This window comes from Alexandromys fortis, unplaced genomic scaffold (genome assembly GCF_014885135.2).
Source record: "Alexandromys fortis isolate MF-2015 unplaced genomic scaffold, M_Fortis_MF-2015_v1.1 scaffold_101, whole genome shotgun sequence".
NCBI lineage: Eukaryota > Metazoa > Chordata > Mammalia > Rodentia > Cricetidae > Alexandromys > Alexandromys fortis.
Genome location: NW_026067983.1, coordinates 3,460,875 through 3,485,631, shown reverse-complemented (window position 1 = coordinate 3,485,631; position 24,757 = coordinate 3,460,875). Strand labels below are relative to the sequence as shown.

The 24,757-nt window shown below is 39.8% G+C and overlaps 1 protein-coding gene across 1 annotated transcript in view; it reads right to left on the bottom strand.

Annotated features, from left to right (window-relative positions):
• Positions 1-24,254, bottom strand: part of Etv1 (ETS variant transcription factor 1) — an 89,351-nt gene extending 65,097 nt beyond the window's left edge. The window contains exons 1-5 of the mRNA XM_050158718.1: positions 23,599-24,254; positions 23,047-23,178; positions 22,162-22,249; positions 20,794-20,841; positions 10,912-10,965 (exon numbers count right to left, since the gene is read on the bottom strand). Of these exons, the coding sequence (XP_050014675.1) occupies positions 10,912-10,965; positions 20,794-20,841; positions 22,162-22,249; positions 23,047-23,091 (235 nt within the window). The 5' untranslated portion in view covers positions 23,092-23,178; positions 23,599-24,254. The remainder of the gene's footprint in view (positions 1-10,911; positions 10,966-20,793; positions 20,842-22,161; positions 22,250-23,046; positions 23,179-23,598) is intronic.
• Positions 24,255-24,757: the final 503 nt, after the last annotated feature.

Here is a 24,757-nt window from a genome sequence, read left to right as displayed (position 1 = left end):
GCCAGAACTCAAAGATACATGTATCTTACTCTACCACTGATCAATTTTCATAGCCTTTCTTTTTGTTTTATTTTTTTTTCTCAAGGTAGAAATAGTTTTGATGTTTGTAGGTGGTCTAAGGACCAAGAAAGAAGATTACCACAAACTAAGCAACTGGGAGCCAAGAGCCAAATTGCATGATGTCTTGCATCCCATGCTTTACTCCTTTGGTTATATTATGCTCTCTGGATTTCTCTTTCAATAAAACAAGAACAATGCCAAATAGTTTCTCAGTATTGTACTAGATAGAGATTACTGGGAAACATATTTCGAAATAGAAGTATAAATTAATATTTATTAGAAGGCTCTAATCTGATAACTAGGTCTAGTTCTAATGCTACATGCGTACAGTCTCCATAATTCCTCAAAGGAAAGGGAAACAGCGAAACAGAGCAGATGTTTACATTAGTTTTCTGACGAAGCCACCTATGCGTGAAGGTTTAAAAAAATAATTCTCACTACCCAAGACATTAGTCATTCAATCAGTCGATACCCAGGGAAGACCTACTGTGTGTGATTCAGACAAAGATGAATGAGACATGACCCATCGAAAGCCAATTGAAAGAGGCATAGAATCAGGGAGTAGATAAACCCACACCAACACACAGGAGCTACTAAGTCTAAGACATTAATGAATAAGTGCGATCTGAAGTGGATCAAAAGGAACAATTATGGTCTCAAAGCACAGAGAGGAGAATTCTGTACATGGCAATAATTAATATTTAAACAGAGAGCTGGTGTGTAGCTCAGGGGTAAAACATTTGCCAAGCATACAGCAAGCACAAGGTCTCAGTCTGATGTCCATCACTGAAGAACAAAACTACCCCAAAACAAAAAGCCATAAACAGCAAACTACTGCATATAATCTTTAATATATTAAAGTCAGGATAATGACTGGTATGAGACAAAGAGAGATAGGATTACAAACACTGAGCTGTTGCCTGGGAGACCCAGGGAGTACACCCATGTGCAAGGTTTACCTTGTGGAAATAAATGTAAAATTAAAGGGACAAGACTTAGCCACTTTTTTCTGCATATAGTAATAGATTCAAATTCAAATATATAATAATGATTGTGCATAGATAGACAGTTTCCCTCACAGGACTTAAAAACAAACGGGACTGGGTCGGGTCCACATTTGTCTACAATGTGAAGCAAGATTGGACGTGCTGTAATTGCTGAGATCTTTTGTCTGGTTGCTTACCACATACCAGGCACAGAATAGGGCTTCCAATCATGTTTGCTGCATAACTAAGTTTGCAGTCTTATAAACTGATTGTACTTCTGTATTTGACTGTACAGGCATATACTCAATACAAGTAACGGTAACGTTAAAAGGGTGGTGAGGCCTGCGCTCAGTTGTTCTTGTTGCATGTTCCAAAGCATTCCCAATTCTCTCAAGAAGACCAAACTGACATATTTATCCAATTTGTCTTTAATCCCAGAACTAGCATTTGGGAGATGAACATGACAAGACCATCCTCAGTTTTAAGGTCATCCTCAGCTACATATCAAATTCAAAGTCAGACCAGCTACCACGGCCTTCTAACAAGAAATTTGAGAATTGTTTCACTATTAAAATGTATTATTCCTATTTTAAAGTCACAGGACGACAGACTATGAATACAGACTGCACGTGTAAGAACATAATCATCTCAATATTGCTAAAAAAAAATATGGGCATAGATTCTGGTCTGAAGTTCAAAGGTGACTGTTTGCTAGCGTGCACAAGATGCCAAGCTCAAACTTCAGTAAGATAACAATGTCAAATATAAATATATAGATATAATGTTTATAAAATAATATTTATAAAATATAAATATTTATACAGGATCCAAAATCATTTGTGCCACAATTGAAAAGTATAACTGTAGGCAACTGTGAAATACATGTTGTTTAAATGGCCTGACGTGCCGTCTATAGCATAAAGGGGTTTTTGTTAAACTAGTTTTTAAATGATATTTGAGCAAGCCATGGTGGCATCAATCCCCTTATCCCATCCTTTATCAACGCCTCTAATGCTAGCTCTTAGGAAGCAGAGGCAGGTGAATCTATGTGAGTTCCAGACCAGCCTGGTCTACACAGTGAGTTCCGGGACAACCAGGACTACAGAGGGAGATTTGATATCAATAAAATAAAACAGTATTTGAAAGCTTGTACACAAAACCATTTCACCTGAGCATTTATTTCACCAGACAAACGGAGTTTTTCTTTAGTCATTTACAATATTTTATGAATAATTATATCAATAATTAATAGTACCCCCTGCTATTGCCAAATGCAAATCATACTTGCAAGAGTAAAGCTTGTTATATTTTAAAAAGCAACAATATTAAACTAACATTCTAACTTCATGAGACACAGCACAAAGTCTCAGTTTAAAAAAAAAACAACTCAACAACAGACAAAAGCAAGTAATGAGCCACGGGTCTAATGGAAGCAAGGGCGAGAAATGCAGACATAAAACTCCTTAAGAAACAGCACATGCACAAAACTGCAAAAATGTGTCCTTGATATCTGATTTCATGATTATGTATGTTTACCAATCCTAATAAATGTCATATCCTGGACCAAACAGTGAATAGGACTGCAAAGGATACTGTGTGTACACGACGAAACTCTGGGACAAGGACTGCGGTCATTTTCCACCCTCTCCCTCCACCCAGATTATTTTATCCATAATAAGTCCAGTTACTGCATAACAACCTGACGATTTAATACTGAGTGGACTTCAACCAAAGAGGTCACAGATCACCCATCTTAAAGTAATTTGTTACTAATTATAGGCAGGAAGCGTGGAAAGCACTTGTTACCACACTTCTTTTGAACATGTTTTAGAAGTAAGTTTCCAGGGCTGCTGCTGCATCAGGGCAAGCTGAAGGGGCAGGGCATTGGGAAAGACAAAGCTAACCACTTGGGCTTAAATAAGCACTTTCAGCCTTTATCTATAGCAAACCTTAGGGCTGTTAGGCTAATAGTCTTGCTTTAATTTTTGGTTTTTCCCTTGGAATTATGTCTGACTTACCTACCTTAGTAAGAAGATACTGACAAAAAATAAAATGTTTTTGCTAAAGTACAGAGAATGCATTAAAACCAAGACTACAGAAATTTTCTAGTTATGACTATATAGCCCTTTGTAGTAACTTCTTTTTCTATAGTAATCACATATCTATTTTTCCCCTAAAGTCTATCTTTAAATTCCAGCATGTATTTCTCCACATTTAGGTGTTAGCCTTTCTCTTGTTCTTTAGCATGGAAAAACTGATAAGAACAAAATGCCGCCTGTGACTAAGCCAGCTCTTTCCCATCCCATAGTTAAGCCAAGCTTGAGTGACATACTCAAGGTAGGTAGCTGACTTTCATTTCTTCTCTTGGACTAGTGAATTTCGATATCACTTAAAACAAAAATGCTAGCAAGGCAGAGTTAGTGTTGGATTTTTCCCCATCTAAGTACTAGGCCCAGCCTAGCTTAGGTTCTGAGAGTGGAGGAGATAAAGCGCCAGTATCACAATGCTGTGTCTGGAGATCTGTCACTGGGTTTCTACCTTGATTAGAAAATGCAATTCCTGTGAAACCAGCAAGGACCAAACTAAGATCTCTGCTTTCTTCCATGTGTGCCAGGTGGGCTGTCTGTAGAGTCAGACACAGTACACACCTACACAGACAGCCAACAAAACTTTTATGGATGAGAATCCTGGCTAGAAAAGCTCGCATTCAGGTGGAGATGGCAACGCCTTGCTCCTCTCTAAGTAACAGAGAGCCTTCACTGTTGAACTACTCATGGTTCTATACTGGAGTCAGCAATGACTCTCAACGCTCAAAACAAAAGTAGAAAATAGGCTTTGGGATTGGAAAGTAAATATTAACTGTAGCGTAGATTTCAAGAGAGAAACAGGTTTGGCAGGAGGATCTCTGTGAGTTCAAGGCCAGCCTAGTTCAGAGATCTCATTGAGTTCACAACCATGCTGGTCTTCACAGAAATTTCTAGTTCAGGCAGAGCCTCACAATGAGATGCTGTCCCTCTACAATAACATGTAGAGAAAGGAATGGGACAGAGAAAGGGTAAGGAAGTGGGGTTAGAAAGAAAGGAGAAGAAACACTAACAGCACACCAGCAACCTCACTAACAAACTCATGGTCTACAATGGTAGCCATGGAACTACTCTGGGAATGCCCCTCTCCTCTGGCCGAGCGAGAGAGAGAGAGAGAGAGAGAGAGAGAGAGAGAGAGAAGACCACAAAGTCCTGTTGGCCAACCAAACCCCCAGATTTGGTCTAGGGAGAAGGTGTTAGGACTAACACTGAAAACCAAGCTTTCAACAAGGTCTCACACTGTACTAAAAAAGAAACAAGTGCTGGAAGATGTAGATTACTAGAAAGATGAAAAGTTAAGAAAAAAGTTAGTACAAACCACAAGTAGAGTTTGCCAAAATAACTTAGTGAAAGCCTGCATGGAACCATTACAAAATAGATCTACAGGGCATACAACACAGCTCTGTGAAAAAATGTGTGCTCAGCTTATGTAAGGCCCCAGTATCTGCCCTTCAAAAAAAAGACTGGACAAGAATCATATTTCTTACAGGAATTTTTAAGTGTAGCTCCTCTACTGCCCCAAAATCCCAAAATTCAACATAGGTGTTGTTCCTAATTGAAAAAAAAAGAAAAAAAAAAAAAAAAAAAAACAAAAAAAAAAAAACAAAAAAAAAAAACAAACTTCATTTCATTCTGGCTTTTATTTCCTCAAAGGTATCACCATGTAGTAACTTTCTTTAGGAGACCGATTCCCTACACACTGGCTTGTCTTGACTAATAATAGATGCCCCACTAGTACTGTTTTACATATGTCAGATAGAGTGAAGCATTTGAAAATAATCAGTTTAGAAAACGCGTAAGGTTATTCCTTTAAGGCCATCATTCTAATTGCTTTGCATTCCGCTGTCCCTTTGAGAGAAAGACAGGGTAGAGCTCCAAGGTGTGCCCTGCTGGGAATGCTGCAGGAATCCTGAGAACATCCTGAACTTAGAAGTGCCCATGAACATCGACCATCCTGTGGATTCCTACAGAGAAAGACCCAAGTGACTAAAGTAGCCTAAGGAAACAAATTAGCTATGAAGATAATGTAGATAATGTATAGCTGTAGGATGCACAAAATTTAGGATGGATTTTAAGACTATTGGGATACGACTGCATTTAAAATGTTAATTGATACATGATTGATAAAATTTTTAACATATTTATAAAAAATTCAGTTCATTTACCATCCTTCATGTACTTCAGAAAAACTCATCTATGTAGTTTTACTCTTTGGAACTCCTGGAACTCGCTCTGTAGACCAGGCTAGCCTTGAACTCACAGAGATCCTTCTGCTTCTGTTTCCTGAGTGCTGGGATTGAAGTTGTGTGCCACCACCTTTTACCTTTGTGCCCAGCTTACCTTTTCAAATGATATTCTCCTTCTCTCTCTCTCTCTCTCTCTCTCTGTGTGTGTGTGTGTGTGTGTGTACCCGCGCGCACGCATGCATACATGTGGAGGTCCTTTCAGAAGTCAGTTCTCTCCTTCCACTGTGTGTCCTGAGAATAGAACTCAGGGCATTAGACCAGGCAGCAACTGTCTTCGTCCACTGAGACATCTTGCTAACCATACATTCCCATGTTAAAATGATCTTTGAAGTTCCTTTTTTAAAGAGATACTCTATTAGTTCCTCACTAAAGTTACAATATATCATAAAGTGATTGTTTCCACAACATGTCTAAGTTATGAAAATGTATAGGCACAAAACAAACAATGTCTACAAACCATTTTTTCTTGGAATGAATGAATTAAATTTGTTTTGTTTTGTCTATCCTTGCTTTAAAAAACAGAAATTCTCAAAACTTAGCCAGCAATAGTATAACACTGCATTCCAGATTTAATTCAAATAGTTTTTCAATAAAAATAAGAAATGTTGGCTGGGTAGTGGTGGCACATGCCTCTAATCCCAGAATTGGGGAAGCAGAGTCAGACAGAGTTCTATGAGTTCGAGGCCAGTCTGGTCTACAATGTGAGTTCCAGGACAGCTAGGGCTGATACACAGAGAAACCTTGTTTCATCAAAAAACCAATAAAGAAAAGAAAAAAAAAAGAAAGAAAAAAGTGTTAAGAAACTATTTTAGAAATTCCCAGCTGTTGTAGTTTTATATCTGTTCAGTTTTAAAATGTCCTTAAGTACGGCAGAGATCCATAGGTTCTCTGAGTATGACTAAAGTGTTGAAGGAAGCTTTGCTGTTAACTTCACTAATCTTGCTTTACCAGAGGACCGTAGCAATAAAGACATACGGAAATGTCTCGTTTTGTGGCAGTCTGTAAGGAAATACAATTATCAATGTTCATCTTGGAGAAATGTAGAAATGATTGACCGTATTTGGGGTGAACAGTTTCTTCTTTCCCTAATAGTAAAATCCTTCTGTCCCACTAAGCATCCCCAGACAGAAAGCCCTTCAGAAAACATACTGCCTCTCCAGTCTAGTTTCGGAGAGCTACTTCATGAAAAAAGCCTTCCTTCACTCCCAGCCCAAACACTCTACTACTTTCTTCAAATCATTCTTTTATTCTTTCCTTAGTACCATGATGTAGGAGTCCCCTCTTTTGTGTGAATACCACTGGTTAATAAAGGAACTGTCTTGCGCCTTTATAGGGAATAGGGGAAAGGGGGAAACTAAACTGAATGCTGGGAGAAAGGAGGAGTTAGAGAGAAGCCATGTAGCCCCTGTTGGAGATCTTTACTGGGTAAGCCATAGCCACTTGATGATACACAGATTGATAGAGATGGGTTAGTTTAGGAAATGAGTTACCCAGAAATACGCTCAAGCTATTAGCCAAATAGTATTGCAAATAATATGGTTTCTGTGTGATTATTTCAGGCCTGAGCAGTGGGGAAACAAACAAGCGACCTCCTTATAACAGTACCAAGTGAAATTAGTTGGGTAGCATCAGCTGAATAGTTTGGTAAGGCAGTTAAAATTTGAAATAGGCTATGCCTTAAATGAGTTTTATGAGACCATTTTAGAATTATGCTTACCCGTTGCTTATGCTTCTTTTATAAAGAAAGATGTTTCAGTTGTAAGTCTCAAGGTCTCATTAACTTGTCAATACTCGGTGGTGAAAATGACATTATGATAATTAGGATAACTGTCTTACTTCCAGTACATCTGTAACAGGCCAGTAGTGTTGAATATGACCCTCATTCTTCAGAAATTCACAGTCCCTGGGCCAGGTATGAGGATTCACCCCTTTCCTGCCAGCACAAGGAAGGCAAGGACGATAGATGCGCACTCTCTGAGTCTGAGAATAGTCTGTTCTACATACTAAGTTTCCAGCCGGCACAGAATGACTAGTGAGACAATGTCTCCTAAAAAAAAAAAAAAAAAAAAAAAAAAAGTAAAAAGAAAGAAAGAAAGGAAATCTATAATTCTCTAATACAATAGATACTAGAAACACAATGCTGTAGGGTAACTCTGTAAGATGGGGCAGCAAGAAAAAGCCAAGAAAGACAAACAAGATGTAGTCTGAAACGAGTGTGGAATAAGACTGCCAAAAGGTCACAGTAAAATCTTTTAAAGCAATATGAGGAGTAAAAAGTGTGTCATGCTTGAAGAATTGAAAAGTGAAAAAGACTAAGGTATAGAAACAGCTGGAAGGGATGGCGTACCAGAGGCACAAGAGTCAAACAGTTGAGTTGAAGAGAAGGTCAAGGCCTGGGTTACAGAACAATTTTCTGCAGAACTCAAACCTAAGGACTTTGTCCAGCAAGAGGAGCAAGGAGAAAATTAACAAGGCCAGCAAACTGTGTGGATGCAAAGGGCAGACTTGAAGGAGAAAGGATCGCAGGCAAGAAAACCAACCTCAAAACCTAGTCCCGACCTCTTTGGCATCAGCCTCAGGAGACAGGGACACAGGGGACAGGGATGGAACAGGTCAGAAATTTGAGATTCTTCTGAGAGGCAGAATGAACAACTCAGTAAGTGTAGGGTTTTGCAAAGAGCTGAAGGGACAGTGTAAATCAGAGATTTCCAGCTGGGTCAGCAAGGTCTTCATTCAGGACAGCAGAACCTAAGAGACGGAATTTGCTTCAACCAGGCACATTGGTGCATGCCTATAATCCCAGCATTTGGGAGGTGGAGGAAAAATGAGAAATTTGAGATCATTTGTGATCATCTATGATAGTGAGTTTAAGGCCTGCTTGGAAATTTATAAGACCCACCACAAAAATATAAAGAAAAATGAAACAACTGTCTGATCTTTCTGATGTGAATTCTCGATAGAGTTTCAGGCTGAAACTCTAAACGCTTTTACTCCACCACACAGTGGAGGGTGCAGGGAGATTCCAGAGATATCCTCTAGACGATCCTTGTGGGATGGGGACGTTAGGGAAGAAGATGGAGGAGACAGCAGAGAAAAGACCAACGATAGAAATAACGACATGGTGGGTGTGGTTGCTCAGAGCCCTGCTGGTCAGAAAATAACCATCACTCACGTGAGCCTCCAATGATAGAAATCAAATTTAACTGAAAGCAAAACTTCATTTCTGTGGTCCCGCTAACCACATATCATCGGCTTAATAGATGAAAAGCGGGTGGAGTCAGAAGGGGAACCAGAGTGGGGGAAACAGAGAAGTAGGGTCACACTGCTGTGACTCAGAGTTTGGGGGGTGAAACACTGGAGCAGAAAAGTTGATAAAGATAGCGTATAAGAAGAGAAGTGAAAATCACCATGGAGTGTTGTTTGCTACCCTGACAGCCAGAGCAATAGTACTGGAGCTCTCGCCAACTTAGTTGGATGTGAAGTGACTCAACAAGGCTTCATTCATTCTCTAAGAGGACAGACTGAGCTTGCAGTGCAAAAGAAAAGTACCTTCACAGGAAAGGAAAGAGTGGATGTGACTGTTCCCTTCCCATGCTTTGATCAGTAAGTGTGGGCCTTGCATAGCTCTGGCCCTGAGTCACCGTCCTTCTGAGAGTTCTGAAGGTCTCTAGTTGAAATCTCAAGACTAAGTTTCAGAGATACGTGGAATACTTGTATCTGCATCCCAAACAGCACATCACGCTCACTTCTTTGATCAAAATGAAGGAGACCGAACAATGTTTGCAGGGCTGGGGAGACGGAGGCTGTTGCTTTGTGAGTATAGGGTTTCGGGCCTAATTGAAAACTCTGAATGCCTTGATGATGGTCTGGCAATCAGAACGTACTTAATGCCATAGAAAACTATATGTAAGATAATTTAAAATGATAGAATTTGTTGTAGGTACATTTTACTACAAGGCTTTTAAACATCAAGCTATACTATGAAGAATTTGAATTATTTCTTCCTATAAGCGAAATTTGTCATCTGGTGGATGAAACTTCGCTGAGTCATTTCACATCCGAAGAAACTGGTGCAAATTCTGCCAGCCTTCAGGGCCGAACCCCCACCTGGAGGGCACATTTTTACACCTTTTCTTCTTTTGACCTCTTAGGTGGCTTTTGATTCTCGAGAAAGTTCTAGCTACCCTCTATGCCTGGGAAGTTTAGGATAACAGACACTGAAAGCAGACACCTGCAGCAAACATCTGTTACTTAAGGTAACACAGGTGTGTGGGAGACCAAGGTCGACAGCCTGGGTTTCACGAGGTGTACGCTGGTAAGAAGCTCTTGTCCCTGTCCACGTCCACTTATCTGATACGATCAACAGTCTGAATGCACAAAACAGGTTAGTGCTTCAAACAGCACTTAGAGGAAAGAGAAAGCACCGACCTGTTTCAGACTGCAGCGTTGTCTTCTCTGCCCAGAGCCGCTTTCACTTTCTACAAATGTAGTTGACTGTGGCCTGCCACAGGCCAGGTATTCAAGGAAAGTTCAAGAAAGAATTAACTTATACAGCCTTAATGATAGAGCTTTGTTAGGATTGTTCTAGCTTATTATTACCACCGTTGATTTCTTGCTGTGACTAATATATAAACTGAGCTTTCTCGTGTATGTATACATATATGTATAATGAGAAAACAGCCTCTAGAATACAAGATCCAAGGCTCTTCAAGGAGACATGAATCCACCAGCTAGACTGAAACATGTCCCTGGGGGATGAGGAGTAACTATGCTTCTTCTTCGGATTTACTTCACGGGTCAGTAGCTTCGGTTAATGCTAGAATTGCAGAGTATAAATATCAGCAGTAAACCCTGGGGCAAGTATGTTTGTGCAGGCAAAATGCTCACTCTGCAATTAAGGGAGGGCAGGCATCCATGAATCACTCTTCCTGCCTTTTGAAGGGCCTTGGAGCAAGGCTCCCGGGTAGGAACACAAAAGCAAAGCAATGCTGCAAGAAGCCAGTGGCTACTTCCATTGGTGCTACTGTAACCTGGAAGCTGAAAACGTCGGGCTAAGAATTAAATCAAAGCGGGATAAAGTGTACGAACATAGAGTAATACAGTTAACCAACGCATGTCCGAGCCAAGATCTTTTTACAACTTTTGGAATAACTAATTTCACGTGGGTTTTCACTCTGCCTCCCGTCAGCCTTCAGACATTTCCTTGTGTAGGCATTGGCAAAACTGAAGTAAACACTTGCACATTCGCACAACACACCCTGTTTCCTCTCCAAGGAAATGTACTGAGCATGGAGAACGGGGCCAGCATTTCAACACTTCAGCTTTCCTTGCCCATCCCTGGAAGCTTTGTCCAGCTCATGCACAGATTCTGCTGATGTCATGACCTGACAAATAAAAACACCTCACGACTAGAAGCCACACACAGCACTGGCACAATGTGAAGACAGGCTCTAGAAGTCGAAACCAACTAAGGAGAAGGAATGAAAGAGAGGACAGACATAGGGAAACGTGAGAGATGGGACAAGCTGTACTTACCACTTTCAGCCTGATAGTCTGGCACAGACTGCTCGTCATTGTCAGGTACCTGAGCTGAAGAAGAAAAGAGAAAGATTTTGAAAATTAAGAGAGGAACAGCCAAGGCATAAGGAACATCAAGTCAGACGTGACAAGCAAGGCCTATTTTGAGGGAGCTCAGTCCTGTGATTATTTGCCAATAACCTCCTGTAAAACAGTCTTGACAGCCTAGGAAAGGAAACGAAGAGGTCCATTGATGGAACTGGAAAACATGAGTGTGGCAGAAATAGCGCAGTAGCAGGTGGGATCCCTCTGAATTTCACCTGCCAGATGGAGATGGCGAATAAAAGGTACAGGGTTCCTACATCCTGCAAGGATGCATCTTGCAGAAGTTGCCCATTCACCCACTGCTGGTGCTTAAGACCTCAGGGTGAACTACAAGGATTTTTTTTTTAAGCGATGTGTAGCTATCACACAAATCCCCTACATTTTTTTGAGATGACTTCTTCGGGTAAATGCTGTCTCCTGCAAACAGGACTACCATAATTGAAAACATTTGTCCTAAGTTTATTCAAAGCAAGCCATCGAGCTTTAAAAATGAAAGAAACATCATTGACTTGTGCTACATGCAACAAAGCAATCTATCTTAACAATAATTGTATTCATAATAAAAACGAACAATAAAGCAAATGTCATCTTCTCATGCAAAATATTTTCCTGGCCATGCTAGTCAGCACTGAGGAAAGAGTTTCACAATTTGTCAGACCCTAGGGTCGACTGACTTTCCGCTTTGTTAAAGGAGAAGGACTAACTGGGAGGCTGTAAAGCATTCGGCTCCAGTTGAAGCCAAGTCCATCCTTTCACCTTGAAATGTTTATTACCTTTGATGTGGACATCGAAATAACCCTACTCAGTCTCGCTGGATATTACTCAGTTTTCAAACGCAAACAGATATGCATACCTTTTGTATAAACAAATGACGCAAAACAGAAATCAGGCTACTTGTAACTTGGTGAGCATATAATAAACTGTCGTCATCCTTATTAACTTTCATTGTGATCTCATTAGCTAGAATTACCTTACTAATATTGTATAATACTGTAAAATTTTATCCGATCAAGTCTCATTAAAGCAGATGTCAATCAGATTTCTTTTGAATGAACTTATTCTGTGTGGGGAATGTTAATTGAAATAATCAGCCTGAGCCAGGCATGTGATTCCTGCATTTGGAAGGCTGGGCTAGCATGAGGCACACAGGGAGCTCCAGGCTAGTTGAGGCTGCAAGCTGGAACTCTGTCTCAAAAATCAAATATCAACGACAACAACACCAACAATACCAATCACTCTCCATTGAAATGGTTCGTACTGATGAGAGAGTTAAGAAAAAAAAATCCATACCAAAAAAAAAAAAAAGGAAGAATTTCATGATCTAATTCCATGTAAAAACAGAAGACAGCCTCAGTGGGCTTTTCTTTTCTGTGTTCATCTTTTCAAATGGAAACATTTTCGTGAGTAAAGCATACGTTACCTTAGTCAAGAATATAACTATCCCAGGACAGTCTTGCCTGGGATTAAAATGTATATATCACAGAGTTTTTCTCTAATGATTTTCCCTCATCCCAATACTTTATGGAGGACAGATCATTCCCTACTGCCAAAGAGAGGAGATTAACCAGCAGTAATTCCAAGTCATAACTGGTACCAACTTGATCAGCTTGTAGGAGGAGCAAGTCTGTTTTCTTATTCCACCAGTGTTTGATGCTGCGCTTAACAATTTTCAAGGCCGACAAATTTCACCTCACAAACTCATAACTTGCCACCTATAGGTAAGCTATTTAATTTCCTTAAATGTCAACGACCGCCCCCTCCATTGAAACTTAATGAAATAATAAGGGAATTCTTAAAACCAATAAATCAAGTAGTCTAAGCCCAATCCCAGATAGCTGGATATATTCTCCTTTACAACTGTCTATCACCTGCTTCCTAAAAGTCACACACAAATGCACTTAGGAGCATTATTGTGGCCAGCTTAGTGTTTTTATAGTTTTACATCTAACATACATGACCGGACAAGATGGGTGGTGGTGTGCACACCTTTGGTTCCAGCACTTGAGAGGCAGAGGCAGGCAGATCTCTGTGAATTTGAGATCAGCCTCGTCTACAGAGTGAGTTCCAAGACAGCCAGAGCTACACAGAAAAACCCTGTCTCAAAAAAAAAAAAAAAAAAAAAGGACTGGAGACCAGAAAAATGAGGATGAGTCTGCATTCTCTTAGCTTTTGACAACGTATTTTTACTATTGACAACATAGTTTTTTATTTTCTGCTCAGACTGATGAATCACACATAAAGAAATGTACTTTATAACGTGTTTTTACATTTAGAATAATTAAAAATGCTCTAATACATATTTAACGTAACAAATAAATAATTAAATCCTGGACTTAAAAACCACATCCATATTTTACTTTTACCTCTAAACAGATACAGGCCAGGTATGGCCTTTACTCCTAGCACCTGAGAGACAAGGCAGGTTGATTTCTGAGCTTTAGGGCACATTGGTCTACAGAGTGAGTTCCAGGACATCCTGGACTACACAGCATAACCAAAAACAAAAAAGCTAAACAGATAAAACAATTGAGATATAAAATATGCTATTAAAAAGGCTGCACTTGGGACTGGAGAGATGGCTTAGTGGTTAAGACCACTTTCTGCTCTTTCAAAGGATCTGGGTTCAATCCCCAGCACATAGTACCCAAAAATGGTGGCTCAAACTCTCTGCAGTTCCAGTTCCATGGGAACTAGGTGCACACATGGCGCACACACAATACTTGACGTCAAAGTATTCATACCCATGAAATAATCTTTCATTTAAAGTCAACCTTCATTCCAGTGTTGTGGCACAAAGGAGACATATAAAATAAAATAAAATATTATTTGCAATAATCTAATGAAGATGTAATGCGTGTTTATAGGAATGGCTGAAAACAGGTAGTGAGTTATTTGCGACTTAATACGCTTGCACGGATATGCTCAACCAGACCTTTCCCTTAGTTTCATAAGACAGACCTGCAGCTTCATAGAACACATGATGCAAGGAACAGCATCCAAGGCCCCACTGGGAGTGTGGCATGTACTGGGTGTTGGCCTGTGTGTGGAGCTGGGGCCGAAGAATCTAGAAGGTAGACCTCACAAGTACAGAGAAAACAGCTCCAAACTAACAATTTGTAAAAAGAGTATGGATGAAGGATGCTATTTCTGTTCTAACTCCTTAACATACTGAATAAGTACTTCACACTTATGCTTGAACATATTACAGAATTTTAACAAAAAACATATGACTCACATTTTTGCAGAAGCTAATCTTAAGAAGCTGAATAGGCTGAACGAGGCAGCACGCTATTTAAATAGACAAAGGCTTAAGCCTACCCCTAACTTCAAGTTGGAGTAAAAGGAAAGCATTTAACCAAAAACACAACTTGGATTTGGGAAAGAAACTACGACACAGTCTCATCACACTTGTATCATGCGTTTTCTTCCTTAATTCACAAAATTTCTATGAAGGAGCAGACTACAGCTGCCGGAAACATTGCTGCAAGCTGTACCAATCCTCCCCCAAATTTGAAAATTAACAATATAAGTCAACCTAATTTTTTAAATGTTTTTTATTACATTCCTGTCTACTCTAAAATATGCTTGAAGTGATCATCTTTGGGGAATAAAATTGTGTCTCTACACAATGTAATGAAAGGGGAAGGAGAAAAGGAATGGAGAAGGAGAGAAAATATATACCACAGACCAGGAAAAGGCTGGCATGAACACTGAGTGTGTAGATTTGACTGGTAATAGCGGAATCAGTTCATTGCACATTAATAGACCAGTTGCAACTGAGTCTCCGAATCTTTGCTTTAAAGGGTTAGCAGCCACTCTCTCCGCTTCTGGCGTTATCTAGTGTCCCATCCAAGGCTGCTTTAATACCCTTCCCTGATAGGACGTAGCAGCACTGTAGGAAAGAAATTCATAAAAGTATTCATCGCAACCAAAATGTCACAGAATCAATGCCCGTGTTTAAACTTTAGTATCGGTTCCTAAACATAAGTGCCTTGGGGAAGGGTAGTTTTAAATACAGCTTGCTTTGGCTTTTAGCTGGTTTCCAGCTTTTAAATAAAGCAATATTCATTACTTAAGAAGTGATGAACATTTAAAATATTTTTCAAATTTAGCTGCAGGCAAGAAAAAACCCTCTTATTCTTACAAACAGTTGTCTGATGAGTTTTTTTTTTTTTTTAAGCAAAGGGGGGCGGAGGGAGTGGGAAAATTACAAATGAAACAAATGTCAAGTATTAAAGGGGTTAATATTTAATTAAAACCAGTTCTATCCACTGTAACAATGACCTGGAGCCAAACAAGGCGGAAGATGTATGACTCACTCTTTCTACCCGTGAATGAGACAGCTGATCTCCTCAGCTTTTCCTCAAGACAAGCAGGCAGAACTGGATTTCTGCCTCCATTCACAAAAACACAGTCCAGCACGAGCCATGTGGCCCAACCGCAATCTCTTGGTGTCACACCCTTCCAGAGAACTAAAGCAAGTAAGCCGAACTTGCAGGGTAAACGCGCCACTTTTATTGCTCTGTCTCAAACAGACCCATTAAGAAACACATGAGAATAAATGACATATAGAGAGGGGAGGTGGGAGCAGGAGAAGGAGAAAGCAAAGCAAGATGTACAAACGCATATTTAATCCATCATATTTTACAGAGAACCTTGGCCCAAAACCACGGATGTACAGAATTTAGGAAAGAAAGTGGAAAATAAGGAAAGGTGACGAAAGAAGGAAGAAAGAAAAAGGAGGAGAGGAGAGGAGAAGAGGGGAGGGATGGGGAGAAGGAAGGGCCACAAAATGGGGTAGCATCTACCTAAAGTGACAGAGCACTGGCTGAGCTTGTGAGAATCCCTAAGTTTGAATCCCAGCAGCAAAATAATACTAGTAATAAAATAAACAGATGGCCTTTTTTGCTTGTCTATCACTCAAGTTTTGAGTCATAAAAAAATGTAACATATTATTGCTGAGGTTTGTAGCACAGGGATCATTCTTTACCTGAAGAAATCTAAATTTTATTTCAAGTAAAACAGGAAACTCAACATTTTCACTGTGGTACTCCTTCTAATCCTAAAATGAGACTTCAGTCCATGGAACAAAATAACCATGAGCTCACTAAGCCGAGTTTTATACCGCATCCGGTTTTAACATTAAAATGATTGCAAAGTAAAAGCATTAATTAGTGTAGAAATATAAACATATTTAAGTAGAAAGGGGAGGGGACTTCCCTAGACAGAAGGCCTTTAATGCTGGACACACTCTTTGTGTATGCAGGAAAAGCAGAAAACAGGAAGGTCTCAAGTCAGCTTCGGTTTCTAACTAAACTGACCTGCACTGACTTGAAAACTTAAAAGGGAAGCCCAGAGCCAGGCAGCAGTCCTCTGCAGCCAGATTTTTCTCCCTCTGCTTCTAGAGAGGCCTGGCTCTATCATCATTCTTATTGTTTTTAATTACACAGTTGTGCACAAATCAAAGACATAAAGTTGTACTGCAACATGCAAGAGATTACGCATTCTCTGTAACTCGACTGCAAAAGTTCAGCAACATTTTACTTGTCGGCAGGCTGAGAAAACTACTCTCTGCTCCACCACATCCAATTTTTCTATTTAAACATAATGTCTCTTCTTTTGTAAGTAGATCACAGCTGAGTTACACTTACATTTAAAAGTAAGATACATGTGCTCTACCTGCTACCTTTACTCCAAACGAGGGCCCTTTCACATCTTACAGAGCTGTCTGATACAACAAATATGGGATGGTAGCAGCCACAACTCCAGTACACACCACACACACACACACACACACACACACACACGAATCATCTCCCATCTAATTCTAAGTACCTCTATGGACTTTCTTAAATGCTGAACTATCAGACCCTATTTTATATAGCCATATAAAGTACTGCAGTTATAAAAAAGTGCACCAAATAAGAAAAAGAAGTCTGAGCACATCCAGTGCCAACACGTATTCTATTTTCTTTTTAAAGTAGAGAGCTTGAGCAATCATAATGAGTGCCCCAAGAGCACTGTGGATGGTGGAGGTCACTGTGGAGAACAACAGCAGCTCATATTCCCACTCAGTATCATCAAAACATAATTTGGACATGAATTTTGTACCGGAAGCAAACTGAGAAAAAAGTAGTAACATCTCTATTTCTAGGCAAACATGGCCATTATTTGTCAATTTCATAAAACCAAAAGGCAGTCCCCTTGTTGGTATGATAATAATAATGAAGTTTGGTGTAGAACATTGTTCTTGGTGATAAACCTCTAAGGTGTAGCTGTGGCTGCATCCTGAAATTTGACTTCACTGTCACCGAAAACCTTTTCACCCTGGTGGCGGCCAATCCACCATTGGTGACTTTCTCCTCAAGCTCATTCATCACAGAGAGCCTCAAGACACCAGACCACAACAACATAGGACAAAAGTAGTCATGTTTCACGCGAGATGTATAGTGAAATAAATTCTTGTCCTATAAGCTGTACTTGTAGGTAAATGTTGATAGAGCACTTTTAGAAAAATGCAATGCTTTCTTGACTTCGTTTCTTGCCCTTTTCTATTTCTGTCCCCCCAAAATAAGAAGTTTGGAACAGCACTTACTATATATAGCTTTTGAAACAAGTTAAGAACAAAAAGTTGCTACAGTGCTGATAGGAGTGACATTTGAACTAGTTATTTCAAGGGATCAAATAATTCCAGTTGCCTGTCAGTAGCAATCCAATTCAAAGGACTGAGGATCAATAAAGAATTGTCCACAGTGACGTTCGGTCTAAAATTGCTATGGTAACATTTAAAATAAACATAGACTCTTCCTTTCACCTGGTACTGTAGTCACTGAAAACATTAGCTTTAAACTTTTCTTCGGAATGAGATGATTTTACACTGTGGCATGTTTGTTATAAGCTTTTAAATTGCAGCATTATTGCTTGGAAAGTGCTTCTAATGTGAAGTTGCATTCAACAGACATGTTTTACATCTCTGCATGTGGATGAGGCTGCAGGGAGGAGTGCAATCATATGTGCTCAGAGGGGACTTTAGCAGACTGAATACAGGAACTCTATGATTTCCCCCCAAGAGTTTTGCCTTATCTAACTGAACTGTCTTTTGCAGATCAAACCTATTTCATAATCCACAATAATTTACTCTGACTAATCAACATGCTGTACTTGATGTAATTTATAAAAATTATTTTAGGAAAACATTTAAAATTCCAAGAGGCATCATTTCTATTTAGGGATTTTGGAGGATTTTCTTTTTTCAAATGTGACTATCATGTGACACTTCGTAGCAAACTTGATTCTCAAGTTTGAAAAATTTTAGAGACCTGTTATACTTCCTAGAGGGACTCTAGCTCACAGGAGAAACTTGACAAATTGTCAATGATCTCTTTTTAAAAGATCACACTGCCTTAAAATCCTATAGTCATTTTCTTGACTATGGAGCACTAAGAAAAAGGATAAATTCATAGCTTGCCAGTTTAGCAATCCATTCATTTCTGCTTGTCTACTATAACAGAAATGAACAAAACTAGCAACACATTAAGTAGTCTAGTTCTGAGACTCTCTTATTGTTCAAGTCATAAGATAAGTCAAATTAAAATATATAAGCACAGTACTTATATTTAATTGCTAAGGATGAAAATTAAATGTGTAGTCTATTACCATAAAAAACTGCCTTACTATTAGATTTTTTAAATTACCTTAATAAATTTTGCTTACAGCATAACTGGATAAATTAATGTAACTACTTTGGAAATGTTTATATTATTCTAAAGTGCAATATGTAAATAGTAGCACACCTGGATATTCAATAGAGATCTCCAGCCTAATTTCTGAATTTACTAAGCTCATGAATTCTTTTCTAAGTGAAAGCCGGTGTTCCTCCAAATACATTAGCCCTTATCTAGGTTTACATTATGTAAAGATGAATCTCAGGGTTAATTTACAGGTAGTGAAGAGATAAGAATATTTCATACTGTTGTAAAAGGCAAACTCGGATAAATTATTCAACTCTCTTATCTGAGGAATAAGACACAAATAAAACAGGGGGAAAATAAGAAGTGGGAGAAAGGAAAACGTACTGACGATGAGAAAAGTCTGCCCCAGATCCACATTTTAAAACTCTAGAAACAGCTGCTATGCACGATCAAAATCTGCCAGCCAGTGCACTGACTGGGATTCAGTTTTCAAATCTAAACATCGCAAGAACCAATCAACCCTCCGCAACAATTAAGGTAAGTATGGTAACTTATTTTGGATAAATGAATAAACTCTTGAATAAACAAAAATCCACATAACCTTCAACTTGGCAAAACCGACAGATAAAAGTAAATGCAAGAGCCTCTGCAATTTTTTATGAAAAAGCTATTTGAATATATGGTTTATGTTGCAATAATAAGTAATCTATTGCAGTAAGTTTCATTTAGCGACTAGAACAAAAAAATGACCTTACATTTTTTAAAAAAAAACAAAACTTTCACTAATACTTACCATTCATTAACATATAAATGCAATCCACCCTTTCAAAGGATAATTAAGAGCTATTTAACTTAAATGATTTTGAATCATTTAAGATTGTAAAAGCCTTTTGAAGAACTAGAGTTATCAGCAAGACAAAGAAACTTGTTTACATGCTAACAGCAACTTGATCAAGTGCACAGAAGACCATAGCTAAAACTAGCTCATCTGTCTACCACAGTGCTGCTACAGCAGCCCTGGGTTCCACTTGGAGACCCTCCCTTCACTTTTAACCAGAATCAAATTCCCCTCAGAAAGCATATGCACATATATACATATACACATAAATATATATAGTATATAATATAGCAAATATTTAACAAAACATGCTAGATATTTAAATATCGGCAAATTTCTCATGTCACACAAACATACACACACCACAATTGTAAAATAACATCTCACAAATATTGCAATTCCAAGAGAAAAAGCTGAAATTGTAAATATTAACAAAAAAACCTTCCACCTTAAGCATATCTGAACATATGTCAAGCTTTACCGAAGCTACATCTTATTGTTTCTATAAACAAAGTTGCACAAAATAAAGGATATAATAGGTTGTAGCATAAAGTTTTTTAAGAAATCCAAAATGCCATTAAATGTCTCCACATTAAATTCTAATAAAAGTGATAAGATGTCAAAAGTCAAACTTTAACAATCATTACATGCATCATAACACACAAAATAATTTTAAAATCTTCACTCCCACTAAAAGATTTACTTTAAATCCCCCAGATTTCCTAGCTGTGAGATACACACCTAATGTTCTGTGTTGTGAGCAAGGAGGAAAGAAGACCCCTGCACTTAAATCTTGAAGCATCCCGTACTGATGAGCCCAGAGAAACTAATTTCTGCCATCAGAAAGTCCCCCACCAGAACACCAAATAATCAGATGCGCTGCTCAAAAGGAAACAGCAAGCCAGCCGGTTCTGGCTCGAGGTCTCCCGAGGTACAATAATATAAACCTGATCAATTGCAATTAAAATCCGAACAGAGACTTAGAACCTGAAGTCTTGGTGCATTAGCTCTTGCCAAAAGCAGATGTGATTGTGAGCTGGAAGCAATTTCTCCTGGTAATTTGTGATGACACTGGGTAGTGCAGCCCCAGAGTCCCCAAAGACAAGCTCATCAGAGGCTCTAATGTATGCATGACACATGAGGTGGCTCTTTTAGAGCTCAATTAATTGGGTTGAACATTAAGACAGCAAGTTCAGGACTCCCTCCACCCCCTTCTAGAGTTGCTTTTCCCCTTCAAAGCCATTTTTTTTTTTCTTTTTGCCTTACCTTCAGCAAGCCATGTTTCTTGTAACTGGCTCAGATCTTGAAAGAGTTCTGAAAAGCAAGTCAAAGACACAAACATCAGACTCAACCGTCTGCGGTCTTCATTAACTGAAAATGTTTGTCATGATGCTGGCATTCAGCTAGATTGTAACTTAGAGAGCATCAAGTAAATACAGTATGCGCCTCCGAAGTATCTGAATAATCCTGCTTCCTTATGACATCAGTTAGAAGACACTTTATGAGATTTCTTTAGACAAATAAGTACCAGCGATCTTCCTTTTCTGTTTTAGCACATAATTCAGAGGTAAGTTCGTAGAGAATGGAAAACATGCCTGCATTGAAATTCACCGTGGTGCTGAACTAAAGATCAATCATACAGAAACCTTTCTTCAGTACACTTAACTCCTGCTAAAACATGACCAGGGCAAAGAATAGAAAGACAAAACATTTACATCTCCTAAGTTTAGACACAAAATACCAACAGAACTCGAGTTAACTTCCAAGTTGTAATTTTCAGTCAAATACCTCAACACTAACAGGGGCGACTTCACAATCAGGCACTTAAAGAAAAACTTCTACATTAGCACACTTATAAAAGTCAAAGACAGATAGTACCCTGGTTATGGTTTATTAGCAATTTCAAACTGTATTCTGGCATGGGGTGTGGGGAAGAGAATGAAAATGTGATGAAGCTGTAGAATTCAGTACATTAAATTTAAATTCAAACTGAACTTTGGTAACTGAGCCTAAGTTTCTTCAGTCCATTATGAATGCCCCGCAGGTTGAAATAATTCCTAATTTATTGACTTTTTACCAACAGTTTATAGAAGAATCTGCAGCCTCATTTACCAAATAATATATAACTACTCATTAAGCCTGAAGTTTGATCTCGTGAACACTTCAAGGCCTATTAACAAGATGTTATGACTTCACAATACAGTCATCAAACTCACTCATAAAATTTCAACAGTAGTATATGGCTTCATTTATGTTGTTTAACTTGTAATAAAGTTGAAAGAAAAACGTAAGCAGTGTGAATAACTACTGGCTTTGTTCAAGGGTGTTAGATAGTTTTAAATTGTTAGCTCGGGGTAGGGAATTTGTTACATGCCATATGGACAAGAATAAACATGAAATAGTGTTTAAAAGAAGAAGGTCACTGTTAGGTGTTAATTTCCTTCTTTCATTAGTAAGTGACAAGACCGTAAAATAGTCTCTAAGGCCAATTCTGTTGGAATGGGTGCATGTAAAGTCCATGTTAAGTTCAGGAGTCCCAATGTTTGTTATTTTTTAGATGAGCTTGAGATGGACCCCTTCTTTGGAGGTCGGAGGGTGTCAGGAAGAGGGGTTCAGCTCAGAATCAAACCTCACCTTCTGAATCATGAGCCAGATCTCTATTAATGACTTTTCTTTTCCTGACATTTGTTGGTTTCTCGTTACAATTTCTCCCACGCTGACTCTACAAAAGGGAAAGATAAAATCCTTTAAAAGAATGGAAACCTCAGATGTCACACATTAAAAAAAACATGCATACATAACAAAAGCCTACTGGATCCTCTCTGAGTTGGAAAAAAAATAAAAGTTCACAGGAGAACTCCAATATGTATTGTCTGACTTTTGACAGAGAAAGCTCCCATTGAGAGTTCAACAGCAAGGGAGACTCGCTTGCTTCCCAGATCCTTCCACTCCTGTTTATTCAGAGCCCACGTAATCTCAGCAGCGAAACATTAAGCTAAAACACTTAATTTTTTTGTTTTTTACTTAATCAACTAGAATAAAACACTGATTCCACTCTATCTCAGACAACACCCCCACCCGCAGTAAGAGAAGCCAAAGAAGTGGAACTGGAAAAAGCGAGAAAATGAAGGAGGAAAACCAGCACCCCCCCCCCCCAAGACACCCCATGTAAATGAAAAGTGTCAGCGTTTGTCTCAACTTCGTTCTTTTCAGTGTGGCAGACAAACCCAGCCACAAACTTTGAGTGCAGCTGCAGCTGCCCTCGGTCTCCTGTTCCACTCATGGTGGACACTTTAACCAGAAGGGGTCTTAAAACAAAACTATGCCTTCTCCAAATCACTCAGAAGTAAGCTCATTTCGTAGATGGGTCTTCAAGAAGCAGAGTCGCCCTACAGTGGCAACAAAGCAGAAAAAGTGTCTCCAGTCCCAACCCCCTGCCCCCTCCCTCTGCATCTCTCCCTCTCCCCACCCCTGTCCGAGCCAACTTTATAAACAGCAACTTTCGAACTGATCACTCACGTTGGTGACCACGTAAGGCACTTGCTGGTCATAAAATCCATCCATTCTGCTGCTCTTCGCAAATATTAGCTCAGTGGTTTATATTTTGAGCATTTAGCTGGAGATTTCCTCGGGGTCTGGACTTCTATCAACCTAGAGGGGAACAAGATGGCTTTTAGGCTTTAAAAAAAAATCATGAATGAAGCTCTTGCATTTGCATAGCTAATTACCCTAGACAGTCCCATTCACAAAAAATAACCCTCCCCTACGCCGCCTTCTTCACCTGGATCCAAGAGAGCTAAGAGAGTTCACAATTTACATATTTTCGGTCGTATCAAAAATCCTAACAAGAGGCAGTGTATTTATTACACTCTGGACGTTCCCCGTTCGCTCAGTGTACCAGGCAGCTCTGATTCGCAAACGTGTGCAAAACTAGCAATGGCGATCAACGAGACTTGCTTTTCACCTAACGGGACTAAAGAGAAGGAGACACCTCTTTCATAAGGATAGTTTTTGCAACCCACAACCATGCAATTATCTGGAGAGACATAAAAAGTTGTTGGAAAGACCCACCTGAAGGCCACGCTAGGCGAACGGCTGCAAAAAATTCCCTCCAGATTTAATAAAAACATTAATTATTGCCCAGCACTTCCCCTTGGAAGCCGAAAGCGCCTCTGACAGAGCTCAATTCGGTGGTTTTTCCTCTACTTCTCCTCCAGGGGCCTCCAATCCAAACTGATGGATCGCTGCCTCCCATTGGCTCCACGTCTCTTTCACAAGATCCGATTTCGGGCTGTCAATCAGGCGGCTTTCGGCCCCTTCCCTTGGGTCTCTTACGCCCCTCTTGCCTACACGACTGCTCTACGGGGAGGCTCAGAGTCCGCACCCAGGAAAGGCACCAAGGAAAGCTTCCTAACTCACTGTTTTGGTCAAGACCCGGGGGATACTGAAACCAAGAGCACTGAGTCTACCAGTTGTCATTCCTAGCCTGTTTGATCCATTATTAGGCAGATGTCCTTAAAGCCCGGTTCTGAGGTTCAGGTACAGAGCTACAAAGCGGACGTCCCCAGTCCCTCTTTATGTCTGACCCCGAGTCCACCGCACGCTTCAGGCTCACTTCCCACCAGCTTTTGGCCCAAGCAATTTTCTCATTTTTTTCGACACTAACCAACACTATAGGGCTTATTGGACCTTTAAAAAAATTACATCCTCAACTCAAACGATCTCCTTTTGTCCGTGGGATTTAAAAATACTGTTAGGAAAGCAAATGGGAGAAGCTGCTTCTTAGGAGAGGTGGTACCGGGAGGGAGGACCCGAAACGAGTGCGGAGCGGAGAAGGCGAGGAAAAGTATAAAAATCAGATTCACCCCCAGCGAGTGCTGAAGGAACAGAAACCCCCTGCGGGCCACAGAGGGGTGGGGGAGGACTGGGTGGTTCAGATGCCCCCCCACCCCATACACACACGCACACACCCGCCGTTTCCGGAGCTTTTGTTATGTATACAGAGAGGCGGAGAGTGTCACTTACTGTACTTGAGGATTTCACTTCCTCCACCAACGAGGGGAGGGAAGAGCGGGTAAAGCTCGGGTTACAAGGACGATGATGGGACCTTTGGCTGCGAGGACGTCACCGAAGCTGCCTGCCCACGCGGCTTGGTTCGGAAGTCCCTTTCGTGGCCGCTATCCTACCCGGGATGGGAAGCTGGGAGGAGGGGACCAGGAGCTTCAGGGTA